Source organism: Astyanax mexicanus, chromosome 8 (genome assembly GCF_023375975.1).
Source record: "Astyanax mexicanus isolate ESR-SI-001 chromosome 8, AstMex3_surface, whole genome shotgun sequence".
Taxonomy (NCBI): domain Eukaryota; kingdom Metazoa; phylum Chordata; class Actinopteri; order Characiformes; family Acestrorhamphidae; genus Astyanax; species Astyanax mexicanus.
In genome coordinates, this window is record NC_064415.1 from 23,207,189 (window position 1) to 23,223,565 (window position 16,377).

Consider the following 16,377-nt stretch of genomic DNA (forward strand, 5'->3'; position numbering starts at 1 on the left):
TAAAAACCATTTTCTTGGAAAAGACTACAAAACTGTAGGAACAACCAAGCACTTTAAGCACAGTCATTTAAAACTTTCACTTGTGAACCACCTTTGGTCTTTAATGATTTAACTTGTGTGTTAAGCAATAACTGGGAAATTAAAACTGTCAAATTAATAAAACCCAAAATGCACTCTTCACACTAAAACCACATTAAACTGTAATTTTTTTTTTATTTAACTGAGAAATGACAGCAAAATTGCTGTTAATATTTCAGGCTTTCTCTGCTAGTCAGTAAAGTTAGGTGTGCTTCATTTGTTCTTTTGTTCTTTTATAATTGCACATTAACTTAAATGTCACTTCCTTCACAAATACAGTACTTTGTGATGTCGCCAAAAAACAGCATGAATTCAGATCCACCACATTTTTTCTATCGTAATCATAAAGACTGCATAAGCAGCTTGCTTTAATTAAATGTCATGATACTGTATTAGCAAGTATATATTCATGCCTGTCATTCACTCATAATTGTACAGATATCATGAACGATGAGGGAGATCTAAATCAGTCCTGAATCTGAATCAGTAAGGTATTTATAGTGACATACTTAATATGTTAATCAGCTTAAATAATATCTGTTCATAGGAACATTGTACTTTCTAATGTTGCAATGCACTATAATACAGGATTGGTCATTTATGTATTCCAGGTTAAAATGCTTTATAACACACAGAATTTGTTTTTCAAATTAAACGTTTATAACACATTATAAAGCATATTCAAGGCCTTAAAGGCTAAAAATGATGTAGGTCTTATGTGTTTTATGTGTAAACATAATTAAATTTTACAAAATACAATGCCTTACAGAGTTTTATGTAAGCTTTCTATATTGAATTTAAGGGAAAGATATTTTAGTAATTCCATTACATTCTAAGAAAAATCTACGTACAAAGGCATTATGAAAGCTTTATTTAAAAAGCCTTACAATGCCTATATTCTATAACGTATTATGTATGTTGTGAGTTAATATACCACGTCTATCGATCACAACAATAAAGATCACATAATAAGCTTGCCTTTAGCAAACATCATGATGTAAGGAAGCATGTCTTCATGCCTGCCGGTCACTAATATTATTTCCCAAGACAATTCAGAGTAATTTAGAAGACCATTTCACATTGGAATTCAATCAATGATTTCATGCCCCTGCACTGCACTCACTTCATTAGGACTGATGTTTTCAATCAAAACTCACCTCGAGGAAGTCTTTGGGGGCATAGACAGGCCTGAACTTGCTCAGATCTGTAAAAGAGAGATAGAAATGATTCATCCTGTGGACTGTGTAGGAAGGGTTTCTAAGGGAATAGATAAAAGAAGCAGTGGAATTCTCATATAATAGACAGATGAACAGTAAACTGAAGATTACTTCTGTTTATAGATATATACAGAAACCATGTTTCAGAAAACCATTGGAAGTTTGGAGATAGTTACCTTCTTCCTTCTTCCAAAATAGAGTAAAAGAGTAAAATAGCAAAACAACTTCTCTTATTTTTTATTACATTTTTTATTTTATTTAGGCATATTTTTCAACACTGTGATAATCATATACGTCTCCCTCAGTATGAAGTGTAGCTTTTGTCTATATAATGATTTGTCTGCTTTAATGTTAGTTTAAAAAATATATAGATTTTTTTCTATATTTTTTTTGACTGGAAATTAGTGCTGATATCATAAAATTTTAAATAAATACAATAGAATAAAAGGCCTCACTCTGTGTACTGTTGTCATATATTAATTTACTGTTTTTCAACACTGCATTTTAAGTAATAAATTTAAATATGTTTAATATACTGGCATGCACCAACTGGTAATACGTCCCATGACTTTTGCCACGGACCATGGAAGTCAAAGAATGCTGTTTAATGTGTTTTATGTGTAAACATAATTGAATTTTACTATACAATGCCTCACAGAGTTTTATGTAAGCTTTCTATATTGAATTTAAGGGAAAGATATTTTAGTAATATGCACTATCCGGTGGACTATCCGTATGTGAACTATTCTAACCATAATCTGCTGGTCACAGCCATTAGCATCCACTGCGCTGTCCACTGTGGGAGGTAATGCCTTCTATGCCATATTGCTGGAACACTTGTGTCAGTGTCAATTTCAGCAATGAAATGTCCCATCCATCTGGTGCACACTATCAGGCTACACTCTAACTTTGATAATCCATGTTGCCTTGCCATGTGCACACTGGCCAGTTTTCAATCTCACTCACAAGAGAACACCTTATTATACAACTTATACAGATGTGAGTGTCCCTAAATCATCCCATGAGAGAATGGCACTTTATTTCCAATTTAAATGTACATACTGCTATGATCCCTTATTTTTTGGCATGACAGTGAACTTCTAATTAAACATAGTAATTTAGTAATATATTAATAATCTATTTAATAATATATAATTTGGCAAACCAATGTGCTCACTAATGTTCTAAATGTCTAATTATTCTAAACCTGTTATAGGTATTGTATACATCAATACAGGTCCTTCTAAAAAAATGCATATTGTGATAAAGTTCATTATTTTCTGTAATGTACTGATAAACATTAGACTTTCATATATTTCATTATATGATTTATTACACACAACTGAAGTAGTTCAAGCCTTTTATTGTTTTAATATTGATGATTTTTAATTTGTTGATTTAGATGATTAGGTTAATTGCTCGTTTAAAGAAGCTTTTCATGATATGCTAATTTTGTGAGCTGTATGCCAAAATCATCAGTATTAAAACAATAAAAGACCTGAAATATTTCAGTTGGTGTGCAATGAAACTAAAATATATAAAAGTTTAATTTTTATCATTTTATTATGGAAAAGAATGAACTTTATCACAATATGCAATTTTTTTGAAAAGGACCTGTATATCGTCGCTGTCCAAAGAAAAACAAGTATCTTCATTTTTGTTGTTTTATTAGGTTACTACATAATGTGAACACACAAACTGTCCCTCACTCTGTGCCAAAGTTTATTGATGATTGATCCTATAAAAACTCTTTAAAATTACTTGAAATTACCTGAATTAAAAAGAGAGTTTTTTTTCTCTCTCTCTTCTAAATACAACTGCTGTTTTGGAGATCCTTTTTTTCATTGGACAGCGACAATACATACACTTTCCTGAAAATGTATTAGGGCAGCTACACTTTACACCTACAAAAGCTTTTCCATAGGCATCAGCATGGAGTCGGTCCCTCCTCTGCAGCTCCAGAGGAGCTCCTGTTTGGGTTCCAAACAGCGGATTTGGAACCCAACACTCAGCTCTGTAGCTTTAAATGTTCTGTTACTTTACAGCTGAGTTGCTGACCACGAATACTGTATCTGGAGTACATTGCATGCTGGAGTTCATTGAGCTCTTTAGGACTACCAGTTCTTTCATTAATGTTTGTAATGGCTGACTGCATGGCTAGGTGCTTAACTGAATAAAACACTTGAATTCAATGCTCAAAAGATGTGTCCCAATGCTTTTGTCCGTACACTGTCTATACATATTCAGACGCAGAAGCAGACAGTAAGGCATGCGTTCGTTTAGGGAGGGTAGCTGTGGTAATCGGGACTCTGTCCAGTGGTCTGGATATGCTCTGGTTTCACAGGCTAAGCTGTTTATGCCAGCGTACAGCAGACAGTTGTAAATGTTATCCTACACACTGCAAACTGATAGCATTGTTATGGAACTGTTATATTCCGCAGGAGGACTGTATACAAGCAAAAGCTGAAAAATAAACACGGTGAGAAACACTCATACACACGACGAGTGGCAATAATGCTAACACATCAGAGGAGTGTGAAAGCTTCTGCAGACGTAGTGCTGAGAGGAATGTCCCTCTTGATACTATACACATCCATTCGCTCTATGTTGACTCACTATGCACTATACACTAAAGGCTAAAACCTGACTTGCCGACCAAGCAGGTTTTCCAATTTGCCCCAGAAACTGTGTTTCCATCCAAACATGGAAGCAAAAGTTACGTGTAATAATTTACTCAAAGCAATCCAGACTGTTCTCATACAGAGTTCCCCAATGGTGGAACAAACTACCTTCCACTACCAGATCAGGAGAATCTCTCGCTATCTTTAAGAAACTCCTGAAGACAGAGCTCTTCAAAGAGCACTTACTCTCCTAACACCTCTAACAAACTAACTACTTCTAACCTCATTTCCTTCTCCTCTTTCACTCCTCTATCCTATTATGTCCCTTTGACCTCCTTTAGTCCCTATCTAAAGATGTTTTACCTCTGACTTCTATTACTTTTGTACTTCACTATTGTAAGTTGCTTTTGACAAAAGCGTCTGCCAAATGTAATGTAATGTAATGTAATGTAATGTAAACTGCAGCATAAAAAATGTTAAGAACATTTCTATTAATTATAGGTATGTAAAACACATATGCTACATAAGCTACCATGAATAGGAGCAGCATTGAAACACAAAAATTTAGAGACTTAACTTAAATCTTCAGCCATTTGCACTGGGCACTGGGCAGAATGAGCAGTGGCCCATCTAACAAGGTCTGAAATTGCCATACGACCCTGACAACATTCACCATGCAATATGGGAGCACAAACTTAGTACATCACTGTTTATTTATAAAAAAAAAACAAAAAAACATGACTTTTTCATAACTTGAATGTAACAATTGCGTAACAGCTCATTGCTAAAGGCCACACAGATGGTAGCAAACTATCTTGCATAACTGCGCAACATTAGCTGAAAATACTGTTTATATGTTTGTTTGATTATCTGCAGAGGTTGTATTTACTGCTTCCCAGTTTAAAAATAAAAATAAAAATATGACCAATATTTTTCATAACACTGTATCACTGCTGTTATATAAAAAAGTGTACGTATAGTGCAATTTTACAAGATGAAATCCATGTAGAAAAAAAAAGTTATTTTAAAAACTTTATATTGGTCTATTTATCATACAATTGTGACTCAATATAAAGTACAACCAGAATCATAATACAGCAAAAAAGTGAAAAATAGTGAAACCTGATATTAAAGAGTGTTTCTTAACAAGCTGGTCTACTGGTCCGTGGGAAAATCTTATAAGATATTCTGACAAATGCACTTTTACTTTATTTGGATGGCTGTGTTTTATGGTGGATTTACCAACATTCATTTACTACCAATAAATAGTTTTACAGTCCTCTGGTCCCAGTGTTTCTACATTTAAATACAGTACATGAGATGTCTTAAATCTGAATCTGGACATCTTGTTCAAACGCTTTTATGCTTTTATATACAGTATCTGGAAAGCCTTCAGTGAAAAGCTAAAAAAAAAAAAAAAAAAAAAAAAACCTGCAGTATAAGAACATGGTGAGTTTCAGGGTTTTTAGGAAACAAGTCTTGAGATTGTCTGAGTTATTTATAAACAATTAGCACTCCCTCCGAGAATCAAACATTACATTATTTCTGCAAAATAATTACATGCACAACGACTTAATGATATTCAAATTATGCAAAAATATTTCTGCATCTACTTATCCAGTATTGATTGAAAGGTTATACCCATACTTCTGACCAGATATGTTGTTGAAGAAGATATTTTATAGTCATTTTAAGACCCTTTTATGCCAATGATATAACAATAATATGATAGAATAATAAAGCAATCACAACCCTCTGAATAGCAATGCATTAATTATTGTCTTAATTGTGTAATATATAGTAGACCCAATTAGGCTTGGAAAAACATCATGGGCAATATTGAGGTCAGCAAAAATGATTGAGGTCATGTTCATCATATCATTTATTGTGCGCTAAGTTGATAAAGTAATCATCATAACAGGCCTATGGCATCATTTCTTCAATAAAGTCAATAAGCTATGAGTAAGAAATAACTTAAATTGGATTACACATTTTGTTTATTAACTGAGTGCAAATTATGGAAAACTAAGATCTCCTGTTACCTGGTTCATCTGTGCCCATCTCATTCCATTTGTTTGTCAGCTCTTTCTGTTCTGAAACGGGCCTCTGCAGAACAAATTTTATACTTAGTAAACAAACGGACAAGAGAGAAAAAGAGCTTAGTTTTCATCTTTCTTTTCATAGTGTGTGTGTCTGTGTATGTGTGTTTTGATTCACATGGACTTTACCTTCCGTGCCAGTGGAACTCCCAACTCAGTGCACATACTGTTCAAACTCTTTAGTATCCTCTTCTCCCAGCTCGCCTGCAAGGAAACCGACACACAGTACTGACATGTGATGCGTGAAAGCACTGGAGGATTTAGAGAGAAAGAGGAAAAGGCGTACTGTGAGAAGACTGAGAGAGGAAGGTCATACCTGGGCCTTGCGCATGTACACCAGGGGCTCTTTGGTGTGCTCAGGGGGAGCTGCAGGGTGCCCAGGAGGAGGTAATCTGTAATACATACACACGCACACACAAGCTAAACTTATACTGTACTTTCCTCTGCATGCAGAGCAGAAAAGCCCAATATTTAATCCACCATAATATTAGTATTTGCCAAACTGACACTCAATAAGACTGCAATATGCAAACAATTCTGTTAAATTGGATCTGATTTGTAACTCATATGTGGCACTATAGAACAAAGGCTACATGTTGTCAGTAAACAGAAAAAAATGATGAATAATAAGATAATTATACTAAGAGACAGATCTGGGCAATATGCATAAAAAAACTATTGAACTATGTTCACATTACAAGCCACATTGCTCAAATCAGAGTTTTTTCTCATATCGAATTTGGCTATCTTGACGGTTAACATGTAACTGACCTGTATCTGTGTGTAATGTCAACAAATCTGTCCCTAAAATACCTCACATGCGCACACTGATACATGTATAAACATCACCTTTATCAACAACAACAAAAAAGGTCATATTTGAGAGACAACTCGGATGCGTTAGCAGCTCATATGTGGAGCATCTTTTGCTAGAGTGGAGATTAAACAGCTAGTCTGAAGGTTCAGGTTGAGGAGCTGGAAAAAGGCCAGGTGGTTTGCTTTTGCTGTTTTTGCAGCTATAGCTGCACAGCTGCACCAAGAGATGTGTGGGTACAAGAGAGAAGCACGTAGCCCATCCATAAAAGCAAAAAGACGCATGAATTACAATTTGACCGTTCACATTCATGTTGCATGTCCATGGATTGAATACATATCAGATTAAGGACAACATATGAAAGTGACTCAAATCTGACTTGAAAAAAATCGGATTTGGCACATACACAAAGCCATGAAAAATAAGATCTGAGCCACACTAAGCAAAAAATCAGATTTGAGTCACTTGAGCCTGGTAATGTGAACGTAGCCTTATTTCAATATGAGGCAGTGATGTACACTCATCATCAAAAAATAGTGCATGGATTGCAATGCTGTTCCGAAGGAAAATAAAGGTTAACAATAAATGATATGGGCAATATTTACTGAGCTTCCGGAGTTTTTGTATGGAGTTGCAGAGGTTCCTAACAATGTCCTGTGGTAATCCATCCCATGCACCTCAAATATTCCTGCACAGAATCCCAAACATTTTAAATCATGGTATAGGTCTGGTAATACATCTAATCATGGCATTGAATCAGTGTCTTCAAGGCAAGCTTATAAGACAACAGCAGTATGAGGATGAGTATTGTCCTGTTGGAACAGCATACTGGGGAGTGTGATCTGATGTATCAGTCAAGTGCCAGTAATAAAGACCAAAGGTGATCTAGCATCGTAAGAAATTGCACCTCAAAACAAACTGACTCAATGGCTTCTGGATGTGTGATGTATGACAACAAACTGTTCATCTTTGCACTCATTACAGCGACTCCACACACAGACACATTGGTCATCTCCACCAAGACGGAAATTATACATTTTGTAAACAAATCCTCTGGACTGATGAAGTTAAAATAATACATTCTGTGACCAAAATGATTAAAGGTAACTTATGTTTGGAAATAAAGGTTTAGAATTCTTTTTTAAACTCCATAAACTAAATAATAATCTTTTAGCTTAACTTAAAAAAAACTAGACAAGAACAGAGCGCATATTTAAAACATTAAGCTTCACCTTCCCTCCACTCACAACGACTCGATGACTGCAGACATCAACAACACCTGTTCTCTTCCTGTTCTCTTTCCTTCAGCTCCATTATCGCCTTAAGCCGCTATTTTATATAAACATGTCATCTTAATGACGACATGCAGGTGACTCAGTGCCACAGAGATACATACAGTATTACTCAGACTTTTTATTTTACTTTTTTTATCTTACTTGTCTCCAAGCTGGACTCATAGGACTTATAAAACAGAGCACAAAAAACTACTTAAGAGAAGGATTAAGGGGGCTCTCTACAATGACAATGGTTTGTTCCTAGGCCACCATTACTCAGTGTCAGAACTGCTAAGTGCTACTCGACAAAGCCCTTTGTTTTTCAGGACATAGTCCATTTTCAGAGAAGAGAGTAGTATATAACTCACACTCTCCACATGTGGTAAACAGAGGGGGATAAAGAGCTACTCACTTAGGGATGCATGACACAAATACAAATATCCAGAAGAATGCAGACTTACAAATAGTAACAACAGCCACTGAAATGATTCCAGCTGCTCATGCAGGAGGAATTGTCTTCCAGCACCACAGTGAAAGGATCATTTATTCTTTCCAAATAGTGATGCAAGTGAGTTCTCTAGATAAAAAAATAATATACATCCATTCCTGCATTTCAGGCCTGCAACCCGGGATGGTAAAGCAATTTACCAGTTTGTAATGTTGTCATTCCTTTTCCCAACACTTTAAAGGGCATGTTTACCATGTGATGAAGTGTTTCAGGTGTTATTTCATTCCATTATTCCTGCAAAAACTTATTAAGCTATGCAACAGTACAGCAGCATCTTTGTCGGATTTTTTTTCACTTCAAAAACCCAAAACTGCAAAGGACACATCAAACACTTCTTTGGTGAGATTTAGTCACTGTTCAAGGTGCAACCTTGTCAAAAATGGTAAAACCATGATAATTTGGAAAGTTCTTTAATATCCAGTGGAGGAGCTTTGTCATGTGACTAAACAGAGACTAAGGGCCCAATCCTACACCTTGCAAAAGGCGTGTCATGATGCCATTTGCTGCCTTACACCCCCTCAACAGTCTATTTTAAAGTTTTGTGCCCGCACCAATATAATAGCGTCAGAGTTTAGGAATAAATCTACACTGATGGGCGTGGTGGTCTGAAAGTAAGTCTGCTGTCTGACTGAAATGAACATACACAATAGTCAATCTTCATGAGTCCATTCCTATAGGTGCGCCATGTGCCCAGCACGCATACACCCTGGCTCATTAAACACACACACACTGATGTACAGCAGAGCGCAAACCAGACTTGAGACTTCCCTTAAATGAGATGCTGGCGTACCTTAACAGCGTAAACGCACCAGTCAGTTTTCTCTGCTGAGACACAAAAAGCACCGCGCTGTTAAAATCCAAATGCGCCAAAGTCAGAGCTCACCTGCCTCTTAAGGGAAATGACAAGTGGCACACTGATAGGTTTTTTTTTTTTTTTTTTCACCCAAAACACACCCATGATTAATTGAAAGAATTAGTGCATGCCTTTGGTGCGTTTTGAGCTGCGCAAAGTGTACATCACGATACAGCTGCACAGTGCGCAACTTTCCGGTGCACTATTGATCGCTAAAATTGGGCCCCAAATATGGCACACAGCAGCCATCTTTTCTATTTTTTTTTTACAAAGTGAGGCAACATCTGCATGCAAAACACAGAGATATGAATCTGGATGGTCTAAAATGATCAGATAATCACTTTCGGTTTCGTGAAATACAATAGGTAATTCAGTCTGTACATTTTTTTAGAGTACATTGTACAATGGAGAAAAACACAGACGCAGTCAATCCGGTAATAGGGAGAATTACCAGGACCTCAGGCAAATAGAATCCCATCCAAAAAGGGTTTAAAACATGCAAGTCTCCATCATTTGCCAATTTTCCATTAATTAAAATCTGCTGTTATGTTCAGTGTTGTGTGAACAGGTTTCCACAATCAGTTACTTTTCAGAACATGTTGGTGTTTGTCTTAGAATGTTTAGTCAGTGTGTTCTCTGGCCTTTAGGGAAGCATTCTTTTAATACTTCTTCTAATAACTCTTCCAGGATACATTTGTGCAGGTATAATTTTCTTTGAATATCTTAAGGATTTTTTTTAATGGACCATTCTTTTAATACTTGATATCTTATTTGAACAGCATCCATTAATCAGTGCACTAAAAGATGCCTCCAATCTAAACTAATACTTTAATGTTTTCTGTCTCACAATGTCCAGATCAACTGGACCTGTATGTCTGAAATCATACAGTCCTGTGAATAAACTTGCACAGTGTTGCCAGTGTTTGTATCTGGTTTGTACTAGGCTGCATGCCATGAAGGAAATCATTGCAACTCTTCTCATTCTTAAACACTCACTGACAGCACAGGAGATTCCCTCCAATAAATAAGAATAAACAGCCATAAACTAACTACAGAAAGGGAATACTTGCAGTTGTGAGTGTATGTATGTGTGTGTGTGTGTGTGTGTGCATGTGCTGTTGCAGCTTTGTTATACACTGACATGTAACAAATCATGGGACAGAAACTAGCATTGTGTCCCATAATTTGGAATGTTCCATGAAAGCTAATAAAAGCTGCACAGACTTGTGAGATATGTGTGTGGGATCTCCTGCTCTGAAGTTGGATGAGATTTCTACCAGAGTCCTTTGTCTGTTCGCTTGGACAATGCTAGCCAGATGCCACCATTACCACCAACTGCCCTGTCCACTGTGGGTGGTAATGCTTTCTATGACATATACCTAGTATAGGTGAACGATGCACAGTGACACCATCTGCAGCAAGATGATGATGTAGGTCTTTGGAGCTTTGACTATGACTGGAGCTTTGGCTTTTGACTCTATGACATCCTTCTCCTCTGTTTATCTTTTCAGATTTAGATTTTTCTGGGCCTGCCACTTCCTCACTATGTTCCTTACAGTGGAAACTGACAGCTGAAATATCTAAGACAGCTTTTTGTATCCTTCTCTTTAAACCATGATGTTGAACAATCTTTGTTATCAGGTCATTTGAGAGTTGTTGTTTTGAGGCTCCCATGTTGCCTCATGTTGAAAAGATGCAAAGAGGAGAAAAACTTGCAATTGGTCACCTTAACCCTTTCTCATAATGGGATTCACAAGGGTCCATGTGCTTACCTAACAAAGTTTATGTTCCAATTAATTAGTCTTAAAGATATTCAAATCAATAAAACCACAAGGGTGCCCAAATTTTGGGCCTAATTTTGTTCAAAGAATTGTTGCACACTTTCTTTATATCCTACAATCCCAAAAATCATTGTTTATCATCTGCTATATGATATATTTGTTGATTCAACAAAAACTGAAATTGTTGATCCAAACAATCAATGATTTATAAAGGAAAGTCGTGAAAATTGTCAGGGTGCCCAAACTTTTTCATATCATAAAATTAGGGACAGTAGCAGCAAAATGATTTCCAGTATGAGTGCAAAAGTGTGTGTGAATAAAATGCAGTGAAATGATCTCAGTGTCTCAGTGTGGTAAAAAAATATATAATTAATTTTCCTTGAAAAGTGTCAGTGAGTGTGTTGGCTAGGTGGAGTTTAAGAGGGTTTAAGAGGGTTTAACTGGGACAGTAAATACTGTAGACTTACATGTGCAGTTCTCTGTAGACTGCATTCTGCAACTTCCTCTCCCAACCTAAAAATAAAGAACATTTCTAAAACAGTTTTCAGGATGAAATGTGTTTGTAAAAAAAACAGTCAGCATCAGTTTCCCTGCACCTGCTTAATAACAAAGCAGAGGGCAGTCCTGCAGCTCTGCGTACCTGAAGCCTTCAGGAAACTCCTCACGTCTTCTTTCAGCGATTCTAGCTTTATCTCCGGCCTGTGTAAACATTCCTACAGAAAAATAAACCAGTCAACACTGATACAGAGCGAGCACTGTCAGTAAACAACACTGAGAACAGCGGGTAAGACTGTTACTAGCTAAAGGACACAGGCTGTGTGACAGCGCTAGCTCTCAGCTAGTTAGCCAGGCTACTCACTCTGGCTTGTTTCTCGAGCTGTGAGTGTAAATGAGCTCCTTTCAGTCTGTGGACGATCTGAGCGATGGTGACAGAGAGGTCTGCTCCTTCCTCCATCATTACAGCGGCTCACTGCGGTAAAACTGACTCATGTAAACAGCTTTACCCTCATTTGGCAGCTCAGCATCCAGCGATGAAGCGCCGTATCTTAGCAACTACGGAGCACCCGCTGCAGGAAACACGGACCCTCAACACAAGGTTCCTACCCTGTACATCCACAATATTAACCTACCTGATAACAAAGAACGTTGAATAAACATTCCAAAGTTTGTGGTTGGATTATATGGCTACTGTACCAGTCAATAATTTAGACGCACCTCCTCTTATTCAGTGTGTTTTACTTTTAAGTACATTGAATTACACTGTAAATGTAATATTGAAGACATTAAAGCTATATAGGAGCACAAAGAATTATTTAAATGTTAAACAAACCAGAATATATTTATATTTTTAGATTATTTTAAGTATCCACATTTAGCTTTGATGGCAGATTTACACACTTTTGAGCTGTGTTCGGATCGCTCCCCAGTTTAATGTTGGCTTAACATCATTGTTTACTTTGGCATGACATTGGCTAATCACCTCAGTCCAACGTCATTTTGGCCTGATGTTGGGTTCCAACCAATGTTTGACGTTAGGCCTACGTTGGCCTGATGTTGGGTATAAACCCATGTTTAATGTTGGGCCTACCTTGGCCTGATGTTGGGTGACAACCAATGTTTGATGTTGGGCCTACATCGGCCTGACATTGGGTTCCAACCAATGTTTGATGCCCCACACTGTTAATTACATTGGACCTACATTGGCCTAATGTTGAGTGTCAACCAATGTTTGACTCTGGGCCTACATTGGCCTAATGTTGAGTGTCAACCAATGTTTGACATTAGGCCTACGTTGGCTTGACATTGGGTGTCAACCTAACCTAACGTGATGAGTTCATGGACAATAGTTGCAGCATTTCTTTCAAACTGTGCTGCAGCTCATCCTAAATCACCAATATTAGCTGGGTTTAGATCAGGGGATTTTGCAGGATAAACACCTTTTTGTTTACTACATAATTCCACGTGTCCCTTAATTGTTGTCATGTCTTTAATATTAATCTACAATGTAGGAAATAACTGCAATGGATTGGCGACCTGTCCAGGGTGTATACTACCTTTCGCACAATGACTCTATAAACATCATTTTGATGCATTAGAGATGGAAAGATTTACATTGATTTAACTTACTTTAGCAATCCTGGCAGTGTTTATCTGACAGACTGATAAAGTTACATTCAACACTACTGAAAATCCAACATCATTAATAAACTCAAGGCACAGCCAGACTCATTTTATAATCTATTTTTCATTTAAAATAAAATGACTGCAAATATCATCCTTTGTTTTGTTGCATGGATTTAATTGTAAACAAAGCAATAAGTAAACTGAACAAATGAGATTGAAATGTGCCAAAAATAAAATGTGTCACACTAACACAATTCTTGTCAAAAGAAGCAGTTGCTAAGATATTAGCATTTTATGCAACATATTTTGTGTCCAACCACTCTTTAATCATTCTTCATTTGTTCAGCATGCTGTGTTTTTCAAAAGCCAACCAAATTACAACAAAATTGTATATGAGAAGCCAGAGAATTCTTCAATGAACAGAGTTTATTGAAATAAAAACACCTTATTATCCCACAATATCACAAGTATAATATGCTTTATTATAGACTGTGCACTATTGTGTCTGGAAAAAAGTATAGTAAAATCACAAGGAAATTTGTACAGTAATCAAGCACACAGGACAGAGGGGAAATGTGCCCTCTGGAAGTTATAACCAACCTGCTGCCAAATTAGTAAAAATTAGAAGAGTACGGTAATCAGCAATTAGCTGTTTGCAGAGCATATTGGAAAAGGGCCAATAGGTTGCTTTTAGACCCCAGGTTTTTTAATATTGTGGTGATGGAAGTTGATGAACAGTTTGATTAGATTTTAGACTGTAAATTACACTTTGATTAGGTTAAGGGACCCTAGAATGGATAATTAGTTTGCTTGCTATAGTAGTATAAAGAGAGTTGTGTACACAGTTGTAGCATGAAAGCGAACCTCAGTGTCCTCCTTCAAAACCTCCTTCCTAAACTATTTCTTGACAGCCTTGATATAAAAATGTTATAAGATTTACATACACCAAACTCAGTGAAAGCCGCAGTGTAGCAGCATGTGTAGTGGTCTCTTTAGGTGAAAAGGATAATTGTGGTATTGTAAGCTCAACACACCTGATTCAGTTAATCAGTTGATTAACAAGTCCAAGGCTACGTTCACATTACAAGCCACATTCCTCAAATCCGTTTTTTTGCTCAGATCAGATTTACGGTTCACATTCACAAATGTAAGTGATGTGTACATGTGTGTAATGTGAATTAATCTGTCTCTGAAACGCTTCACATGCGCATGTGTAAAAAAAACATTCATGTCGCATGTCCATGGACCAGATACATTTCCGATTTAGGACCACATATGAAAGTGACTCGAATCTGAAAAAAATTTGGATTTGGCACGTTCACACAGCCATGAAAAAAATCAGATCTGAACAGCATTGAGTAAAAATTTGATTTGGGTCACTTCAGCCTGGTAATGTGAACATAGCCCAAAGACAAAGGGTGTGTTAAAGCCGTTAAATCACTAAAATGTGCACCCAGGTAGGTGGTTCATGTCAGAGTAATATTCCCAATAATGTCAGGAACCAAGATTTCCTATCATAACATTTTCCAGGACTTTCGGATTGAGTCACTCTGTAACATTTGCTATATAGTGAACTGATGAGAGAAAGACCAAACAAAAAAACATCTTTGTTTGTGCTTCTCTAAGGACATCTGATATAACATTATCGTACTGCATTGTGGTATACATTAGAAATTCTAGTGTACATTGTCCGTACACTACATTTTGCAGTGCATTATGGGTTTTTGTAAATAAAATGTACTGTTGAGATTTCAATCAGCAGTACAAAATATTTGACATACCATGTAAGGCACTATCACTGTAATAGGGAGTGATTCCAACCACAGCACCAGTGTTCTCCATCCAGGCTTTTTCTCAATGTGCATCCCGATGCCATTGCTTTCACATAGGCTTCTCTGTTGTGCTGTTCCAATCACAATTTAAGTCTTGTCAAAGGGTTACAACACATTGACTTCAAGGACTAACTGCTCACTTACTGTTTAATATGTATATCCCACTCTTTAATGTTATGGTCGGTGTAAAATAAATAAATTGTCTTTTATTCATGTGCAACTACTATATTTTTGAAATGCATTATGCCCTCTTCATCACTAGCTCTAAATTAGCTATTTTTTATCACAACTGTGTTTTTATAATCAGTTTAAAACATTTGAAAAAATGTACATATAAAGTGATCAGATTAGAAGCTGGATGACATTAATGTCATCATATTATGGGTAATGGCTTCATAATAAAAGCTGTTTGTTTGAAAGACAACACACACACACACACACTTCCATTTCTTTACAGCAGCTTCCTGGAGGTAGCAGATGCTCTCTGTCTCTTTATCTTCAAGATTGCTCTTGGCAGTCTCAAAAACAGGAAGCTCAGTTTTCCACTATCCATCAACTGTTTACCATTCTACTACATCAACCTAATTTCTCCCTCCATAACAGATTAATAGAAACAGATTTTAATAAGTGGTTTCTCACGCACAGTATGAAACCTGATTAACAGGTTTTGTAGTACTGCTTTGTATCATTTGCCATAATTTATAAGCACTTAGTTTCATAACACAGATGATTGCAAATGATTTTGTTCTGATAGAGGCCAGAGTGTAACATTGTTTGACTAAATTATATATTTTTTCACAACCATAGGGTGATGGGTTTTGGATTGAGGTTAGAGTTTAGGTTCAGGTAGGATTAGGTTTTGGATTGAGGTTAAGGTTAGAGTTAATGTTCAGGTAGGATTAGGTTTTGGATTGAGATTAGAGTTAGGGTTTGCATTAAGATTAGCTTTTAAACTGAATAATTAGGTTTTGGGTTGAGTTTAGAATTATTTTAGGATAAAGGTCAGATTTCAGGTTAGGATTAGGTGTTTGATTAGGGTTAGAGTTAAGGTTTAGGTACGATTATGTTTTGGATTAAGATTAGATTTAGGGTTGGTATTAGAATTAGCTTTTAAACTGTATAATTAGGTTTTGGATTGAGTTTAGAATTATGGTTAGGATAAAAAATCAGAATTCA

The 16,377-nt window shown here is 36.4% G+C and overlaps 1 protein-coding gene across 1 annotated transcript in view; it reads right to left on the reverse strand.

The window, feature by feature from the left end:
* tbc1d19 (TBC1 domain family, member 19) overlaps positions 1–12,325 on the reverse strand; it is a 34,121-nt gene extending 21,796 nt beyond the window's left edge. Inside the window, exons 1-7 of the mRNA XM_007248000.4 lie at positions 12,105–12,325; positions 11,886–11,958; positions 11,713–11,758; positions 6,332–6,407; positions 6,145–6,219; positions 5,959–6,022; positions 1,236–1,282 (exon numbers count right to left, since the gene is read on the reverse strand). Coding sequence (XP_007248062.3) covers positions 1,236–1,282; positions 5,959–6,022; positions 6,145–6,219; positions 6,332–6,407; positions 11,713–11,758; positions 11,886–11,958; positions 12,105–12,203 — 480 coding nt within the window. The 5' untranslated portion in view covers positions 12,204–12,325. The remainder of the gene's footprint in view (positions 1–1,235; positions 1,283–5,958; positions 6,023–6,144; positions 6,220–6,331; positions 6,408–11,712; positions 11,759–11,885; positions 11,959–12,104) is intronic.
* Positions 12,326–16,377: the final 4,052 nt, after the last annotated feature.